The sequence below is a fragment of the Salmo salar genome, chromosome ssa29, assembly GCF_905237065.1.
Source record: "Salmo salar chromosome ssa29, Ssal_v3.1, whole genome shotgun sequence".
In the NCBI taxonomy this organism is placed as follows: Eukaryota; Metazoa; Chordata; class Actinopteri; order Salmoniformes; family Salmonidae; genus Salmo; species Salmo salar.
The window spans coordinates 30,487,266-30,508,604 of record NC_059470.1 but is presented as its reverse complement, the minus strand read 5'-3'; the positions used below and the strand labels follow the sequence as shown (position 1 = coordinate 30,508,604).

General features: G+C 33.7%; 1 protein-coding gene across 3 annotated transcripts in view; it reads left to right on the top strand.

Annotated features, from left to right (window-relative positions):
• LOC106590590 (catenin delta-2) overlaps positions 1-21,339 on the top strand; it is a 595,078-nt gene that overhangs the window by 566,941 nt on the left and 6,798 nt on the right. For all 3 annotated transcript variants that reach the window (XM_045710618.1, XM_045710617.1, XM_045710619.1), the window contains 2 exons: positions 18,772-18,903; positions 19,230-19,306. In XM_045710618.1, the coding sequence (XP_045566574.1) occupies positions 18,772-18,903; positions 19,230-19,306 (209 nt within the window). The remainder of the gene's footprint in view (positions 1-18,771; positions 18,904-19,229; positions 19,307-21,339) is intronic.

The window sequence follows — 21,339 nt, the reverse complement described above, 5'->3', positions numbered from 1 at the left end:
GGTAAGCAGTAATATAGACTGTAGTGTGTAGGTCAACAGTATTATATACTGTAGTGTGTAGGTCAACAGTACTATATATTGTAGTGTGTAGGTAAGCAGTATTATGGACTTTAATGTGTAGGTAAACAGTATTATAGACCAGTATTATATACTGTAGTGTGTAGGTAAGCAGTTTTATAGACTGTAGTGTGTAGGTAAACAGTATTATAGACTGTAGTGTGTAGGTAAACAGTATTATAGACTGTAGTGTGTAGGTAAACAGTATTATAGACTGTAGTGTGTAGGTAAACAGTATTATAGACTGTAGTGTGTAGGTAAACAGTATTATATACTGTAGTGTGTAGGTAAACAGTATTATACACCAGTATTTTATACTGTAGTGTGTAGGTAAACAGTATTATATACTGTAGTGTGTAGGTAAACAGTATTATAGACTGTAGTGTGTAGGTAAACAGTATTATATACTGTAGTGTGTAGGTAAACAGTATTATAGACCAGTATTATATACTGTAGTGTGTAGGTAAACAGTATTATATACTGTAGTGTGTAGGTAAACAGTATTATAGACTGTAGTGTGTAGGTAAACAGTATTATAGACTGTACTGTGTAGGCAAACAGTATTATATACTGTAGTGTGTAGGTAAACAGTATTATAGACCAGTATTATATACTGTAGTGTGTAGGTAAACAGTATTATAGACCAGTATTATATACTGTAGTGTGTAGGTAAACAGTATTATAGACTGTACTGTGTAGGTAAACAGTATTATAGACTGTACTGTGTAGGTAAACAGTATTATATACTGTAGTTTGTAGGTAAACAGTATTATAGACCAGTATTAAATACTGTAGAGTGTAGGTAAGCAGTATTATATACTGTAGTGTGTAGGTAAACAGTATTATAGACTGTAGTGTGTAGGTAAACAGTATTATAGACTGTAGTGTGTAGGTGAACAGTATTATAGACTGTAGTGTGTAGGTAAACAGTATTATAGACCAGTATTAAATACTGTAGTGTGTAGGTAAGCAGTATTATATACTGTAGTGTGTAGGTAAACAGTATTATAGACCATTATTATATACTGTAGTGTGTAGGTAAACAGTATTATATACTGTAGTGTGTAGGTAAACAGTATTATATACTGTAGTGTGTAGGTAAACAGTATTATATACTGTAGTGTGTAGGTAAGCAGTATTATAGACTGTAGTGTGTAGGTCAACCCTATTATAGACCAGTATTATATACTGTAGTGTGTAGGTAAGCAGTATTATAGACTGTAGTGTGTAGGTAAACAGTATTATAGACTGTAGTGTGTAGGTAAACAGTATTATAGACTGTAGTGTGTAGGTAAACAGTATTATATACTGTAGTGTGTAGGTAAACAGTATTATAGACTGTAGTATGTAGGTAAACAGTATTATAGACCATTATTATATACTGTAGTGTGTAGGTAAACAGTATTATATACTGTACTGTGTAGGTAAACAGTATTATATACTGTAGTGTGTAGGTAAGCAGTATTATATACTGTAGTGTGTAGGTAAACAGTATTATAGACTGTAGTGTGTAGGTCAACACTATTATAGACCAGTATTATATACTGTAGTGTGTAGGTAAGCAGTAGTATAGACTGTAGTGTGTAGGTCAACAGTATTATATATTGTAGTGTGTAGGTAAACAGTATTATAGACTGTAGTGTGTAGGTAAACAGTATTATAGACTGTAGTGTGTAGGAAAACAGTATTATAGACTGTATTGTGTGGGTAAACAGTATTATAGACTGTAGTGTGTAGGTAAGCAGTAATATAGACTGTAGTGTGTAGGTCAACAGTACTATATATTGTAGTGTGTAGGTAAGCAGTATTATAGACTGTAGTGTATAGGTAATGTCACGGGCGTCGTATGAATTGGATCAAAACGCAGCGGGAATGTGAATGCTCATTATCTTCTTTTATTAAATAAAATGAACATTGAACAAAAAGAACGACGAAAACAGTCTTGTCAGGTGCAACAAACACTAAACAGGAAAATAGGACCTTCAATTAGAGGCAACGAGGAACAGCTGCCTCCAATTGAAGGTCAAAACAATAAAGTACACATAGAAATAGAATAACTAGAAAATAGAACATAGAAATACAAAACATAGAACACTACCCAAAAACCCTGACAACACAAAACAAACACACCCCTGCCACGTCCTGACCAAACTACAATAACAAATAACCCCTTATACTGGTCAGGACGTGACAGGTAAACAGTATTATAGACCAGTAGTATAGACTGTAGTGTGTAAGTAAACAGTATTATATACTGTAGTGTGTAGGTAAACAGTATTATAGACCAGTATTATATACTGTAGTGTGTAGGTAAACAGTATTATAGACCAGTATTAAATACTGTAGTGTGTAGGTAAACAGTATTATAGACTGTAGTGTGTAGGTAAACAGTATTATAGACCTTACAGTGTAGGTAAACAGTATTATACACTATAGTGTGTAGGTAAACAGTATTATAGACTGTACTGTGTAGGTAAACAGTATTATAGACTGTAGTGTGTAGGTAAACAGTATTATATACTGTAGTGTGTAGGTAAACAGTATTATAGACTGTAATGTGTAGGTGAACAGTATTATAGACTGTAGTGTGTAGGTAAACAGTATTATAGACCAGTATTAAATACTGTAGTGTGTAGGTAAGCAGTATTATAGACTGTAGTGTGTAGGTAAACAGTATTATAGACTGTAGTGTGTAGGTAAACAGTATTATATACTGTAGTGTGTAGGTAAACAGTATTATAGACTGTAGTATGTAGGTAAACAGTATTATAGACCATTATTATATACTGTAGTGTGTAGGTAAACAGTATTATATACTGTAGTGTGTAGGTAAGCAGTATTATATACTGTAGTGTGTAGGTAAATAGTATTATAGACTGTAGTGTGTAGGTCAACACTATTATAGACCAGTATTATATACTGTAGTGTGTAGGTAAGCAGTAGTATAGACTGTAGTGTGTAGGTCAACAGTACTACATATTGAAGTGTGTAGGTAAACAGTATTATAGACTGTAGTGTGTAGGTCAACACTATTATAGACTGTAGTGTGTAGGTAAACAGTATTATATACTGTAGTGTGTAGGTAAACAGTATTATAGACTGCAGTGTGTGGGTAAACAGTATTATAGACGGTAGTGTGTAGGTAAACAGTATTATAGACCAGTATTAAATACTGTAGTGTGTAGGTAAGCAGTATTATAGACTGTAGTGTGTAGGTAAACAGTATTATAGACTGTAGTGTGTAGGTAAACAGTATTATAGACTGTAGTGTGTAGGTAAACAGTATTGTAGACTGTATTATGTAGGTAAACAGTATTATAGACCATTATTATATACTGTAGTGTGTAGGTAAACAGTATTATATACTGTAGTGTGTAGGTAAGCAGTATTATAGACTGTAGTGTGTAGGTCAACACTATTATAGACCAGTATTATATACTGTAGTGTGTAGGTAAGCAGTATTATAGACTGTAGTGTGTAGGTAAACAGTATTATAGACTGTAGTGTGTAGGTAAACAGTATTATAGACTGTAGTGTGTAGGTAAACAGTATTATATACTGTAGTGTGTAGGTAAACAGTATTATAGACTGTAGTATGTAGGTAAACAGTATTATAGACCATTATTATATACTGTAGTGTGTAGGTAAACAGTATTATATACTGTACTGTGTAGGTAAACAGTATTATATACTGTAGTGTGTAGGTAAGCAGTATTATATACTGTAGTGTGTAGGTAAACAGTATTATAGACTGTAGTGTGTAGGTCAACACTATTATAGACCAGTATTATATACTGTAGTGTGTAGGTAAGCAGTAGTATAGACTGTAGTGTGTAGGTAAACAGTATTATAGACTGTAGTGTGTAGGTAAACAGTATTATAGACTGTAGTGTGTAGGAAAACAGTATTATAGACTGTATTGTGTGGGTAAACAGTATTATAGACTGTAGTGTGTAGGTAAGCAGTAATATAGACTGTAGTGTGTAGGTCAACAGTATTATATACTGTAGTGTGTAGGTCAACCGTACTATATATTGTAGTGTGTAGGTAAGCAGTATTATGGACTGTAATGTGTAGGTAAACAGTATTATAGACCAGTATTATATACTGTAGTGTGTAGGTAAGCAGTTTTATAGACTGTAGTGTGTAGGTAAACAGTATTATAGACTGTAGTGTGTAGGTAAACAGTATTATAGACTGTAGTGTGTAGGTAAACAGTATTATAGACTGTAGTGTGTAGGTAAACAGTATTATAGACTGTAGTGTGTAGGTAAACAGTATTATAGACTGTATTATGTAGGTAAACAGTATTATAGACCATTATTATATACTGTAGTGTGTAGGTAAACAGTATTATATACTGTAGTGTGTAGGTAAACAGTATTATATACTGTAGTGTGTAGGTAAGCAGTATTATAGACTGTAGTGTGTAGGTAAACAGTATTATAGACTGTAGTGTGTAGGTCAACACTATTATAGACCAGTATTATATACTGTAGTGTGTAGGTAAGCAGTATTATAGACTGTAGTGTGTAGGTAAACAGTATTATAGACTGTAGTGTGTAGGTAAACAGTATTATAGACTGTAGTGTGTAGGTAAACAGTATTATATACTGTAGTTGGTAGGTAAACAGTATTATAGACTGTAGTATGTAGGTAAACAGTATTATAGACCATTATTATATACTGTAGTGTGTAGGTAAACAGTATTATATACTGTACTGTGTAGGTAAACAGTATTATATACTGTAGTGTGTAGGTAAGCAGTATTATATACTGTAGTGTGTAGGTAAACAGTATTATAGACTGTAGTGTGTAGGTCAACACTATTATAGACCAGTATTATATACTGTAGTGTGTAGGTAAGCAGTAGTATAGACTGTAGTGTGTAGATCAACAGTATTATATATTGTAGTGTGTAGGTAAACAGTATTATAGACTGTAGTGTGTAGGTAAACAGTATTATAGACTGTAGTGTGTAGGAAAACAGTATTATAGACTGTATTGTGTGGGTAAACAGTATTATAGACTGTAGTGTGTAGGTAAGCAGTAATATAGACTGTAGTGTGTAGGTCAACAGTATTATATACTGTAGTGTGTAGGTCAACAGTACTATATATTGTAGTGTGTAGGTAAGCAGTATTATGGACTGTAATGTGTAGGTAAACAGTATTATAGACCAGTATTATATACTGTAGTGTGTAGGTAAGCAGTTTTATAGACTGTAGTGTGTAGGTAAACAGTATTATAGACTGTAGTGTGTGGGTAAACAGTATTATAGACTGTAGTGTGTAGGTAAACAGTATTATAGACTGTAGTGTGTAGGTAAACAGTATTATAGACTGTAGTGTGTAGGTAAACAGTATTATAGACTGTATTATGTAGGTAAACAGTATTATAGACCATTATTATATACTGTAGTGTGTAGGTAAACAGTATTATATACTGTAGTGTGTAGGTAAACAGTATTATATACTGTAGTGTGTAGGTAAGCAGTATTATAGACTGTAGTGTGTAGGTAAACAGTATTATAGACTGTAGTGTGTAGGTCAACACTATTATAGACCAGTATTATATACTGTAGTGTGTAGGTAAGCAGTATTATAGACTGTAGTGTGTAGGTAAACAGTATTATAGACTGTAGTGTGTAGGTAAACAGTATTATAGACTGTAGTGTGTAGGTAAACAGTATTATATACTGTAGTTGGTAGGTAAACAGTATTATAGACTGTAGTATGTAGGTAAACAGTATTATAGACCATTATTATATACTGTAGTGTGTAGGTAAACAGTATTATATACTGTACTGTGTAGGTAAACAGTATTATATACTGTAGTGTGTAGGTAAGCAGTATTATATACTGTAGTGTGTAGGTAAACAGTATTATAGACTGTAGTGTGTAGGTCAACACTATTATAGACCAGTATTATATACTGTAGTGTGTAGGTAAGCAGTAGTATAGACTGTAGTGTGTAGATCAACAGTATTATATATTGTAGTGTGTAGGTAAACAGTATTATAGACTGTAGTGTGTAGGTAAACAGTATTATAGACTGTAGTGTGTAGGAAAACAGTATTATAGACTGTATTGTGTGGGTAAACAGTATTATAGACTGTAGTGTGTAGGTAAGCAGTAATATAGACTGTAGTGTGTAGGTCAACAGTATTATATACTGTAGTGTGTAGGTCAACAGTACTATATATTGTAGTGTGTAGGTAAGCAGTATTATGGACTTTAATGTGTAGGTAAACAGTATTATAGACCAGTATTATATACTGTAGTGTGTAGGTAAGCAGTTTTATAGACTGTAGTGTGTAGGTAAACAGTATTATAGACTGTAGTGTGTAGGTAAACAGTATTATAGACTGTAGTGTGTAGGTAAACAGTATTATAGACTGTAGTGTGTAGGTAAACAGTATTATAGACTGTAGTGTGTAGGTAAACAGTATTATATACTGTAGTGTGTAGGTAAACAGTATTATACACCAGTATTTTATACTGTAGTGTGTAGGTAAACAGTATTATATACTGTAGTGTGTAGGTAAACAGTATTATAGACTGTAGTGTGTAGGTAAACAGTATTATATACTGTAGTGTGTAGGTAAACAGTATTATAGACCAGTATTATATACTGTAGTGTGTAGGTAAACAGTATTATAGACTGTACTGTGTAGGTAAACAGTATTATAGACTGTACTGTGTAGGTAAACAGTATTATATACTGTAGTGTGTAGGTAAACAGTATTATAGACCAGTATTAAATACTGTAGAGTGTAGGTAAGCAGTATTATATACTGTAGTGTGTAGGTAAACAGTATTATAGACTGTAGTGTGTAGGTAAACAGTATTATAGACTGTAGTGTGTAGGTGAACAGTATTATAGACTGTAGTGTGTAGGTAAACAGTATTATAGACCAGTATTAAATACTGTAGTGTGTAGGTAAGCAGTATTATATACTGTAGTGTGTAGGTAAACAGTATTATAGACCATTATTATATACTGTAGTGTGTAGGTAAACAGTATTATATACTGTAGTGTGTAGGTAAACAGTATTATATACTGTAGTGTGTAGGTCAACATTATTATATACTGTAGTGTGTAGGTCAACAGTACTATATATTGTAGTGTGTAGGTAAGCAGTATTATGGACTGTAATGTGTAGGTAAACAGTATTATAGACCAGTATTATATACTGTAGTGTGTAGGTAAGCAGTTTTATAGACTGTAGTGTGTAGGTAAACAGTATTATAGACTGTAGTGTGTAGGTAAACAGTATTATAGACTGTAGTGTGTAGGTAAACAGTATTATAGACTGTAGTGTGTAGGTAAACAGTATTATAGACTGTAGTGTGTAGGTAAACAGTATTATATACTGTAGTGTGTAGGTAAACAGTATTATAGACCAGTATTTTATACTGTAGTGTGTAGGTAAACAGTATTATATACGGTAGTGTGTAGGTAAACAGTATTATAGACTGTAGTGTGTAGGTAAACAGTATTATATACTGTAGTGTGTAGGTAAACAGTATTATAGACCAGTATTATATACTGTAGTGTGTAGGTAAACAGTATTATATACTGTAGTGTGTAGGTAAACAGTATTATAGACTGTAGTGTGTAGGTAAACAGTATTATAGACTGTACTGTGTAGGCAAACAGTATTATATACTGTAGTGTGTAGGTAAACAGTATTATAGACCAGTATTATAGACTGTAGTGTGTAGGTCAACACTATTATAGACCAGTATTATATACTGTAGTGTGTAGGTAAACAGTATTATATACTGTAGTGTGTAGGTAAACAGTATTATAGACTGTCCTGTGTAGGTAAACAGTATTATATACTGTAGTGTGTAGGTAAACAGTATTATAGACCAGTATTAAATACTGTAGAGTGTAGGTAAGCAGTATTATATACTGTAGTGTGTAGGTAAACAGTATTATAGACTGTAGTGTGTAGTTAAACAGTATTATAGACTGTAGTGTGTAGGTAAACAGTATTATATACTGTAGTGTGTAGGTAAACAGTATTATAGACTGTAGTGTGTAGGTGAACAGTATTATAGACTGTAGTGTGTAGGTAAACAGTATTATAGACCAGTATTAAATACTGTAGTGTGTAGGTAAGCAGTATTATATACTGTAGTCTGTAGGTAAACAGTATTATAGACCATTATTATATACTGTAGTGTGTAGGTAAACAGTATTATATACTGTAGTGTGTAGGTAAACAGTATTATATACTGTAGTGTGTAGGTAAGCAGTATTATATACTGTAGTGTGTAGGTAAACAGTATTATAGACTGTAGTGTGTAGGTCAACACTATTATAGACCAGTATTATATACTGTAGTGTGTAGGTAAGCAGTAGTATAGACTGTAGTGTGTAGGTCAACAGTATTATATACTGAAGTGTGTAGGTCAACAGTACTATATATTGTAGTGTGTAGGTAAGCAGTATTATGGACTGTAATGTGTAGGTCAACAGTATTATAGACCAGTATTATATACTGTAGTGTGTAGGTAAGCAGTATTATATACTGTCGTGTGTAGGTAAACAGTATTATAGACCAGTATTATATACTGTAGTGTGTAGGTAAACAGTATTATATACTGTAGTGTGTAGGTAAACAGTATTATATACTGTAGTGCGTAGGTAAGCAGTATTATAGACTGTAGTGTGTAGGTAAACAGTATTATAGACTGTAGTGTGTAGGTAAACAGTATTATAGACTGTAGTGTGTAGGTAAACAGTATTATATACTGTAGTGTGTAGGTAAACAGTATTATATACTGTAGTGTGTAGGTAAACAGTATTATATACTGTAGTGTGTAGGTAAACAGTATTATATACTGTAGTGTGTAGGTAAACAGTATTATAGACTGTAGTGTGTAGGTAAACAGTATTATAGACTGTAGTATGTAGGTAAACAGTATTATAGACCAGTATTATATACTGTAGTGTGTAGTTAAACAGTATTATAGACTGTACTGTGTCGGTAAACAGTATTATATACTGTAGTGTGTAGGTAAACAGTATTATAGACCAGTATTATAGACTGTAGTGTGTAGGTCAACACTATTATAGACCAGTATTATATACTGTAGTGTGTAGGTAAACATTATTATAGACTGTAGTGTGTAGGTAAACAGTATTATAGACTGTACTGTGTAGGTAAACAGTATTATATACTGTAGTGTGTAGGTAAACAGTATTATAGACCAGTATTATAGACTGTAGTGTGTAGGTCAACACTATTATAGACCAGTATTATATACTGTAGTGTGTAGGTAAACAGTATTATATACTGTAGTGTGTAGGTAAACAGTATTATAGACTGTAGTGTGTAGGTCAACACTAATATAGACTGTAGTGTGTAGGTAAAAATTATTATAGACCAGTATTATATACTGTAGTGTGTAGGTCAACAGTATTATAGACTGTAGTGTGTAGGTCAACACTATTATAGACTGTAGTGTGTAGGTAAACAGTATTATAGACTGTAGTATGTAGGTAAACAGTATTATAGACCAGTATTATATACTGTAGTGTGTAGGTAAACAGTATTATAGACTGTAGTGTGTAGGTAAACAGTATTATAGACCAGTATTATAGACTGTAGTGTGTAGGTCAACAGTATTATAGACTGTAGTATGTAGGTAAACAGTATTATAGACCAGTTTTATATACTGTAGTGTGTAGGTAAACAGTATTATAGACTGTAGTGTGTAGGTAAACAGTATTATAGACCAGTATTATATACTGTAGTGTGTAGGTAAACAGTATTATAGACTGTACTGTGTAGGTAAACACTATTATATACTGTAGTGTGTAGGTAAACAGTATTATAGACCAGTATTATAGACTGTAGTGTGTAGGTCAACACTATTATAGACCAGTATTATATACTGTAGTGTGTAGGTAAACATTATTATAGACTGTAGTGTGTAGGTAAACAGTATTATAGACTGTACTGTGTAGGTAAACAGTATTATATACTGTAGTGTGTAGGTAAACAGTATTATAGACCAGTATTATAGACTGTAGTGTGTAGGTCAACACTATTATAGACCAGTATTATATACTGTAGTGTGTAGGTAAACAGTATTATAGACTGTAGTGTGTAGGTCAACACTAATATAGACTGTAGTGTGTAGGTAAAAATTATTATAGACCAGTATTATATACTGTAGTGTGTAGGTCAACAGTATTATAGACTGTAGTGTGTAGGTCAACACTATTATAGACTGTAGTGTGTAGGTAAACAGTATTATAGACTGTAGTATGTAGGTAAACAGTATTATAGACCAGTATTATATACTGTAGTGTGTAGGTAAACAGTATTATAGACTGTAGTGTGTAGGTAAACAGTATTATAGACCAGTATTATAGACTGTAGTGTGTAGGTCAACAGTATTATAGACTGTAGTATGTAGGTAAACAGTATTATAGACCAGTATTATATACTGTAGTGTGTAGGTAAACAGTATTATAGACTGTAGTGTGTAGGTAAACAGTATTATAGACCAGTATTATAGACTGTAGTGTGTAGGTCAACAGTATTATAGACTGTAGTGTGTAGGTCAACAGTATTATAGACTGTAGTGTGTAGGTAAACAGTATTATAGACTGTAGTGTGTAGGTAAACAGTATTATAGACCAGTATTATATACTGTAGTGTGTTGGTAAACAGTATTATAGACTGTAGTGTGTAGGTAAACAGTAGTATAGACTGTACTGTGTAGGTCAACAGTATTATAGACTGTAGTTTGTAGGTAAACAGTATTATAGACTGTAGTATGTAGGTAAACAGTATTATAGACCAGTATTATAGACTTTAGTGTGTAGGTAAACAGTATTATATACTGTAGTGTGTAGGTAAACAGTATTATATACTGTAGTGTGTAGGTAAGCAGTATTATATACTGTAGTGTGTAGGTAAACAGTATTATAGACTGTAGTGTGTAGGTCAACACTATTATAGACCAGTATTATATACTGTAGTGTGTACGTAAGCAGTAGTATAGACTGTAGTGTGTAGGTCAACAGTATATAATACTGTAGTGTGTAGGTCAACAGTACTATATATTGTAGTGTGTAGGTAAGCAGTATTATGGACTGTAATGTGTAGGTCAACAGTATTATAGACCAGTATTATATACTGTAGTGTGTAGGTAAGCAGTATTATATACTGTCGTGTGTAGGTAAACAGTATTATAGACCAGTATTATATACTGTAGTGTGTAGGTAAACAGTATTATATACTGTAGTGTGTAGGTAAACAGTATTATATACTGTAGTGCGTAGGTAAGCAGTATTATAGACTGTAGTGTGTAGGTAAACAGTATTATAGACTGTAGTGTGTAGGTCAACACTATTATAGACCAGTATTATATACTGTAGTGTGTAGGTAAGCAGTAGTATAGACTGTAGTGTGTAGGTCAACAGTATTATATATTGTAGTGTGTAGGTAAACAGTATTATAGACTGTAGTGTGTAGGTAAACAGTATTATAGACTGTAGTGTGTAGGAAAACAGTATTATAGACTGTATTGTGTGGGTAAACAGTATTATAGACTGTAGTGTGTAGGTAAGCAGTAATATAGACTGTAGTGTGTAGGTCAACAGTATTATATACTGTATTGTGTAGGTCAACAGTACTATATATTGTAGTGTGTAGGTAAGCAGTATTATGGACTTTAATGTGTAGGTAAACAGTATTATAGACCAGTATTATATACTGTAGTGTGTAGGTAAGCAGTTTTATAGACTGTAGTGTGTAGGTAAACAGTATTATAGACTGTAGTGTGTAGGTAAACAGTATTATAGACTTTAGTGTGTAGGTAAACAGTATTATAGACTGTAGTGTGTAGGTAAACAGTATTATAGACTGTAGTGTGTAGGTAAACAGTATTATATACTGTAGTGTGTAGGTAAACAGTATTATACACCAGTATTTTATACTGTAGTGTGTAGGTAAACAGTATTATAGACTGTAGTGTGTAGGTAAACAGTATTATATACTATAGTGTGTAGGTAAACAGTATTATAGACCAGTATTATATACTGTAGTGTGTAGGTAAACAGTATTATATACTGTAGTGTGTAGGTAAACAGTATTATAGACTGTAGTGTGTAGGTAAACAGTATTATAGACTGTACTGTGTAGGCAAACAGTATTATATACTGTAGTGTGTAGGTAAACAGTATTATAGACCAGTATTATAGACTGTAGTGTGTAGGTCAACACTATTATAGACCAGTATTATATACTGTAGTGTGTAGGTAAACAGTATTATATACTGTAGTGTGTAGGTAAACAGTATTATAGACTGTCCTGTGTAGGTAAACAGTATTATATACTGTAGTGTGTAGGTAAACAGTATTATAGACTGTACTGTGTAGGTAAACAGTATTATATACTGTAGTGTGTAGGTAAACAGTATTATAGACCAGTATTAAATACTGTAGAGTGTAGGTAAGCAGTATTATATACTGTAGTGTGTAGGTAAACAGTATTATAGACCAGTATTATATACTGTAGTGTGTAGGTAAACAGTATTATAGACCAGTATTATATACTGTAGTGTGTAGGTAAACAGTATTATAGACTGTACTGTGTAGGTAAACAGTATTATAGACTGTACTGTGTAGGTAAACAGTATTATATACTGTAGTGTGTAGGTAAGCAGTTTTATAGACTGTAGTGTGTAGGTAAACAGTATTATAGACTGTAGTGTGTAGGTAAACAGTATTATAGACTGTAGTGTGTAGGTAAACAGTATTATAGACTGTAGTGTGTAGGTAAACAGTATTATAGACTGTAGTGTGTAGGTAAACAGTATTATATACTGTAGTGTGTAGGTAAACAGTATTATAGACCAGTATTTTATACTGTAGTGTGTAGGTAAACAGTATTATATACGGTAGTGTGTAGGTAAACAGTATTATAGACTGTAGTGTGTAGGTAAACAGTATTATATACTGTAGTGTGTAGGTAAACAGTATTATAGACCAGTATTATATACTGTAGTGTGTAGGTAAACAGTATTATATACTGTAGTGTATGTAAACAGTATTATAGACTGTAGTGTGTAGGTAAACAGTATTATAGACTGTACTGTGTAGGCAAACAGTATTATATACTGTAGTGTGTAGGTAAACAGTATTATAGACCAGTATTATATACTGTAGTGTGTAGGTAAACAGTATTATAGACCAGTATTTTATACTGTAGTGTGTAGGTAAACAGTATTATAGACTGTACTGTGTAGGTAAACAGTATTATAGACTGTACTGTGTAGGTAAACAGTATTATATACTGTAGTGTGTAGGTAAACAGTATTATAGACCAGTATTAAATACTGTAGAGTGTAGGTAAGCAGTATTATATACTGTAGTGTGTAGGTAAACAGTATTATAGACTGTAGTGTGTAGGTAAACAGTATTATAGACTGTAGTGTGTAGGTGAACAGTATTATAGACTGTAGTGTGTAGGTAAACAGTATTATAGACCAGTATTAAATACTGTAGTGTGTAGGTAAGCAGTATTATATACTGTAGTGTGTAGGTAAACAGTATTATAGACCATTATTATATACTGTAGTGTGTAGGTAAACAGTATTATATACTGTAGTGTGTAGGTAAACAGTATTATATACTGTAGTGTGTAGGTCAACATTATTATATACTGTAGTGTGTAGGTCAACAGTACTATATATTGTAGTGTGTAGGTAAGCAGTATTATGGACTGTAATGTGTAGGTAAACAGTATTATAGACCAGTATTATATACTGTAGTGTGTAGGTAAGCAGTTTTATAGACTGTAGTGTGTAGGTAAACAGTATTATAGACTGTAGTGTGTAGGTAAACAGTATTATAGACTGTAGTGTGTAGGTAAACAGTATTATAGATTGTAGTGTGTAGGTAAACAGTATTATAGACTGTAGTGTGTAGGTAAACAGTATTATATACTGTAGTGTGTAGGTAAACAGTATTATAGACCAGTATTTTATACTGTAGTGTGTAGGTAAACAGTATTATATACGGTAGTGTGTAGGTAAACAGTATTATAGACTGTAGTGTGTAGGTAAACAGTATTATATACTGTAGTGTGTAGGTAAACAGTATTATAGACCAGTATTATATACTGTAGTGTGTAGGTAAACAGTATTATATACTGTAGTGTGTAGGTAAACAGTATTATAGACTGTAGTGTGTAGGTAAACAGTATTATAGACTGTACTGTGTAGGCAAACAGTATTATATACTGTAGTGTGTAGGTAAACAGTATTATAGACCAGTATTATAGACTGTAGTGTGTAGGTCAACACTATTATAGACCAGTATTATATACTGTAGTGTGTAGGTAAACAGTATTATATACTGTAGTGTGTAGGTAAACAGTATTATAGACTGTCCTGTGTAGGTAAACAGTATTATATACTGTAGTGTGTAGGTAAACAGTATTATAGACCAGTATTAAATACTGTAGAGTGTAGGTAAGCAGTATTATATACTGTAGTGTGTAGGTAAACAGTATTATAGACTGTAGTGTGTAGTTAAACAGTATTATAGACTGTAGTGTGTAGGTAAACAGTATTATATACTGTAGTGTGTAGGTAAACAGTATTATAGACTGTAGTGTGTAGGTGAACAGTATTATAGACTGTAGTGTGTAGGTAAACAGTATTATAGACCAGTATTAAATACTGTAGTGTGTAGGTAAGCAGTATTATATACTGTAGTGTGTAGGTAAACAGTATTATAGACCAGTATTATATACTGTAGTGTGTAGGTAAACAGTATTATATACTGTAGTGTGTAGGTAAACAGTATTATATACTGTAGTGTGTAGGTAAGCAGTATTATATACTGTAGTGTGTAGGTAAACAGTATTATAGACTGTAGTGTGTAGGTCAACACTATTATAGACCAGTATTATATACTGTAGTGTGTAGGTAAGCAGTAGTATAGACTGTAGTGTGTAGGTCAACAGTATTATATACTGAAGTGTGTAGGTCAACAGTACTATATATTGTAGTGTGTAGGTAAGCAGTATTATGGACTGTAATGTGTAGGTCAACAGTATTATAGACCAGTATTATATACTGTAGTGTGTAGGTAAGCAGTATTATATACTGTCGTGTGTAGGTAAACAGTATTATAGACCAGTATTATATACTGTAGTGTGTAGGTAAACAGTATTATATACTGTAGTGTGTAGGTAAACAGTATTATATACTGTAGTGCGTAGGTAAGCAGTATTATAGACTGTAGTGTGTAGGTAAACAGTATTATAGACTGTAGTGTGTAGGTAAACAGTATTATAGACTGTAGTGTGTAGGTAAACAGTATTATATACTGTAGTGTGTAGGTAAACAGTATTATATACTGTAGTGTGTAGGTAAACAGTATTATATACTGTAGTGTGTAGGTAAACAGTATTATATACTGTAGTGTGTAGGTAAACAGTATTATAGACTGTAGTGTGTAGGTAAACAGTATTATAGACTGTAGTATGTAGGTAAACAGTATTATAGACCAGTATTATATACTGTAGTGTGTAGGTAAACAGTATTATAGACTGTACTGTGTCGTTAAACAGTATTATATACTGTAGTGTGTAGGTAAACAGTATTATAGACCAGTATTATAGACTGTAGTGTGTAGGTCAACACTATTATAGACCAGTATTATATACTGTAGTGTGTAGGTAAACAGTATTATATACTGTAGTGTGTAGGTAAACAGTATTATAGACTGTAGTGTGTAGGTCAACACTAATATAGACTGTAGTGTGTAGGTAAAAATTATTATAGACCAGTATTATATACTGTAGTGTGTAGGTCAACAGTATTATAGACTGTAGTGTGTAGGTCAACACTATTATAGACTGTAGTGTGTAGGTAAACAGTATTATAGACTGTAGTATGTAGGTAAACAGTATTATAGACCAGTATTATATACTGTAGTGTGTAGGTAAACAGTATTATAGACTGTAGTGTGTAGGTAAACAGTATTATAGACCAGTATTATAGACTGTAGTGTGTAGGTCAACAGTATTATAGACTGTAGTATGTAGGTAAACAGTATTATAGACCAGTTTTATATACTGTAGTGTGTAGGTAAACAGTATTATAGACTGTAGTGTGTAGGTAAACAGTATTATAGACCAGTATTATATACTGTAGTGTGTAGGTAAACAGTATTATAGACTGTACTGTGTAGGTAAACAGTATTATATACTGTAGTGTGTAGGTAAACAGTATTATAGACCAGTATTATAGACTGTAGTGTGTAGGTCAACACTATTATAGACCAGTATTATATACTGTAGTGTGTAGGTAAACATTATTATAGACTGTAGTGTGTAGGTAAACAGTATTATAGACTGTACTGTGTAGGTAAACAGTATTATATACTGTAGTGTATAGGTAAACAGTATTATAGACCAGTATTATAGACTGTAGTGTGTAGGTCAACACTATTATAGACCAGTATTATATACTGTAGTGTGTAGGTAAACAGTATTATATACTGTAGTGTGTAGGTAAACAGTATTATAGACTGTAGTGTGTAGGTCAACACTAATATAGACTGTAGTGTGTAGGTAAAAATTATTATAGACCAGTATTATATACTGTAGTGTGTAGGTCAACAGTATTATAGACTGTAGTGTGTAGGTCAACACTATTATAGACTGTAGTGTGTAGGTAAACAGTATTATAGACTGTAGTATGTAGGTAAACAGTATTATAGACCAGTATTATATACTGTAGTGTGTAGGTAAACAGTATTATAGACTGTAGTGTGTAGGTAAACAGTATTATAGACCAGTATTATAGACTGTAGTGTGTAGGTCAACAGTATTATAGACTGTAGTATGTAGGTAAACAGTATTATAGACCAGTATTATATACTGTAGTGTGTAGGTAAACAGTATTATAGACTGTAGTGTGTAGGTAAACAGTATTATAGACCAGTATTATAGACTGTAGTGTGTAGGTCAACAGTATTATAGACTGTAGTGTGTAGGTCAACAGTATTATAGACTGTAGTGTGTAGGTAAACAGTATTATAGACTGTAGTGTGTAGGTAAACAGTATTATAGACCAGTATTATATACTGTAGTGTGTTGGTAAACAGTATTATAGACTGTAGTGTGTAGGTAAACAGTAGTATAGACTGTACTGTGTAGGTCAACAGTATTATAGACTGTAGTTTGTAGGTAAACAGTATTATAGACTGTAGTATGTAGGTAAACAGTATTATAGACCAGTATTATAGACTGTAGTGTGTAGGTAAACAGTATTATATACTGTAGTGTGTAGGTAAGCAGTATTATATACTGTAGTGTGTAGGTAAACAGTATTATAGACTGTAGTGTGTAGGTCAACACTATTATAGACCAGTATTATATACTGTAGTGTGTACGTAAGCAGTAGTATAGACTGTAGTGTGTAGGTCAACAGTATATAATACTGTAGTGTGTAGGTCAACAGTACTATATATTGTAGTGTGTAGGTAAGCAGTATTATGGACTGTAATGTGTAGGTCAACAGTATTATAGACCAGTATTATATACTGTAGTGTGTAGGTAAGCAGTATTATATACTGTCGTGTGTAGGTAAACAGTATTATAGACCAGTATTATATACTGTAGTGTGTAGGTAAACAGTATTATATACTGTAGTGTGTAGGTAAACAGTATTATATACTGTAGTGCGTAGGTAAGCAGTATTATAAACTGTAGTGTGTAGGTAAACAGTATTATAGACTGTAGTGTGTAGGTCAACAGTATTATAGACTGTAGTATGTAGGTAAACAGTATTATAGACCAGTATTATATACTGTAGTGTGTAGGTAAACAGTATTATAGACTGTAGTGTGTAGGTAAACAGTATTATAGACCAGTATTATAGACTGTAGTGTGTAGGTCAACAGTATTATAGACTGTAGTGTGTAGGTCAACAGTATTATTGACTGTAGTGTGTAGGTAAGCAGTATTATAGACTGTAGTGTGTAGGTAAACAGTATTATAGACCAGTATTATATACTGTAGTGTGTTGGTAAACAGTATTATAGACTGTAGTGTGTAGGTAAACAGTAGTATAGACTGTACTGTGTAGGTCAACAGTATTATAGACTGTAGTTTGTAGGTAAACAGTATTATAGACTGTAGTATGTAGGTAAACAGTATTATAGACCAGTATTATAGACTGTAGTGTGTAGGTAAACAGTATTATATACTGTAGTGTGTAGGTAAACATTTTCAGGGGACTGTAATGGGACCTGTGTGTGTGTGTGTGTGTGTGTGTGTGTGTGTGTGTGTGTGTGTGTGTGTGTGTGTGTGTGTGTGCGTGTGCGCGCGTGTGTTATTAAGCGTGTTCAGAGGATTACTGTGTGCTGCTAGGGCAGGAGACGACCTTCATGCTGTCACACTAAACACACCTAATGATGAATAATGTGTGTGTGTGCGTGTGTGTGCGTGTGCGTGCATGCGTGTGTGTGCGCGTGTGCGTGCGTGTGCGCGTGCGTGTGTGTGCGTGTGTTATTAAGCGTGTTCAGAGGATTACTGTGTGCTGCTAGGGCAGGAGACGACCTTCATGCTGTCACACTAAACACACCTAATGATGAATAATGTGTGTGTGTGTGTGTGTGTGTGTGTGTGTGTGTGTGTGTGTGTGTGTGTGTGTGTGTGTGTTACAGTTAGTGCACCGGCCTCTCCCAGAGAGATGATGAGTATGAAGGAACGCAAGACCGAATACGACTCCACAGCAACCAACGCAGGTTTCCACGACAACAAAGGAGAACACACCTCCCGAAAAGACACCATGGCAGGTGTGTGTGTGAAGGAGAGAGAAATAACAGACTATTACTTTCTATCTACATATCTCTTTCTGTAATTCTCTCTCTCCCCCTCCCTCTAACTCTCTGTCTCCCCTTTCTCTCTCTGTCTGACAACCTCTCTCTTTCACTCTCTCTCCCCTCTCTCTCTCTGTCTGACACCCCCCTCTCTCTCTCTGGCACCCCCCCTCTCTCTCTCTCTGGCACCACCCTTCTCTCTCTCTATCACCCCTTTTTCTCTCTCCCTCTCTCCCCCCCTCTCCCCCACCCTCGCTCTCTCTCCTCTCTCTCTGTCTGACAACCTCTCTCTCTTCTTTCAGTCAGAATCTCCTGTGGAACATCCACGTTGTTCCGGAACTCTTATGTTACTACTAATGAGGAGGTCGAACACAACCAGGTGAGCTACAGCTACATACACATATAATATTACTACACACACTACTAATACTACTACACACACTACTAATACTACTAATATTACTACACACACTACTAATATACACACTACTAATATTACTACACACACACTACTAATACTACTACTACACACACTACTAATACTACTAATATTACTACACACACTACTAATACTACTATACACACTACTAATACTACTAATATTACTACACACACTACTAATACTACTAATATTATAACACACACACACACTACTAATACTACTACTACACACACTACTAATACTACTAATATTACTACGCACACTACTAATACAACTAATATTACTACACACACTACTAATACTACTAATATTACTACGCACACTACTAATACTACTAATATTACTACACACACTACTAATACTACTAATATTATAACACACACACACACACACTACTAATACTACTAATATTACTACACACACTACTAATACTACTACGCACACTACTTATACTACTAATATTATAACACACACACACACTACTAATACAATTAAAATTACTACGCACACTACTAACACTACTAATATTATAACACACACACACACACTACTAATACAACTAATATTACTACACACACTACTAATACTACTAATTTTATAACACACACACACATACACTACTAATACAACTAATATTACTACGCACACTACTAATATTATAACACACACACACACTTCTAATACTACACAACACACACACACACACACACAAATACACAAATACACCCATACACACAAACACATACACATAGACATACATACACATATACATACAGTTGAAGTCAGAAGTTTTTTTCACAATTCCTGACATTTAATCCTAGTAAAGATTCCCTGTCTTAGGTCAGTTAGGATCATCACTTTAGTTAAAGAATGTGAAATGTCTGATGACTTGAGATGTTGCTTCAATATATCCACATAATTTTCCTACCTCATGATGCCATCTATTTTGTGAAGTGCACCAGTCCCTCCTGCAGCAAAGCACCCCAACAACATGATGCTGCCTCCCCCGTGCTTCACGGTTGGGATGGTGTTCTTCAGCTTGCAAGCCTCACCCTTTTTCCACCAAACATAACGATGGTCATTATGGCCAAACAGTTGTATTTTTGTTTCATCAGACCAGAGGACATTTCTCCAAAAAGTACGATCTTTGTCCCCATGTGCAGTTGCAAACCGTAGTCAGGCTTTTTTTATGGCGGTTTTGGAGCAGTGGCTTCTTCCTTGCTGAGCGGCCTTTCAGCTTATGTTGATATAGGACTTGTTTTACTGTGAATATAGATACTTTTGTACCTGTTTCCTCCAGCATCTTCACAAGGTCCTTTGCTGTTGTTCTGTGATTGATTTACACATTTCACACCAAAGTACGTTCAACTCTCGGAGACAGAACGCGTCTCCTTCCTGAGCTGTATGACGGCTGCGTGGTCCCATGGTGTTTATACTTGCGTACTATTGTTTATACAGATGAGCGTGGTACTTTCAGGAGTTTGAAAATTGCTCCCAAGGATGAACCAGACTTGTGGAGGTCTACAATTTTTTTCTGAGGTCTTGGCTGATTTCTTTTGATTTTCCCATGATGTCAAGCAAAGAGGAATAGTTTGAAGTTAGGCCTTGAAATACATCCACAGGTACACCTCCAATTGACTCAAATGATGTCAATTAGCCTATCAGAAGCTTCCAAAGCCATGACATAATTTTCCGGAATTTTCCAAGCTGTTTAAAGGCACTGTCAACTTAGTGTATGTAAACTTCTGACCCACTGGAATTGTGATTCAGTGAATTATAAGTGGAATAATCTGTCAACAATTGTTGGTTAATTTACTTGTGTCATGCACAAAGTAGATATCCTTACCGACTTGCCAAAACTACAGTTTGTTAACAAGAAATTTGTGGAGTGGTTGAAAAACGAGTTTTAATGACTCCAACCAAAGTGTATGTAAACTTCTGACTACAACTGTACATACATGTACACGCAC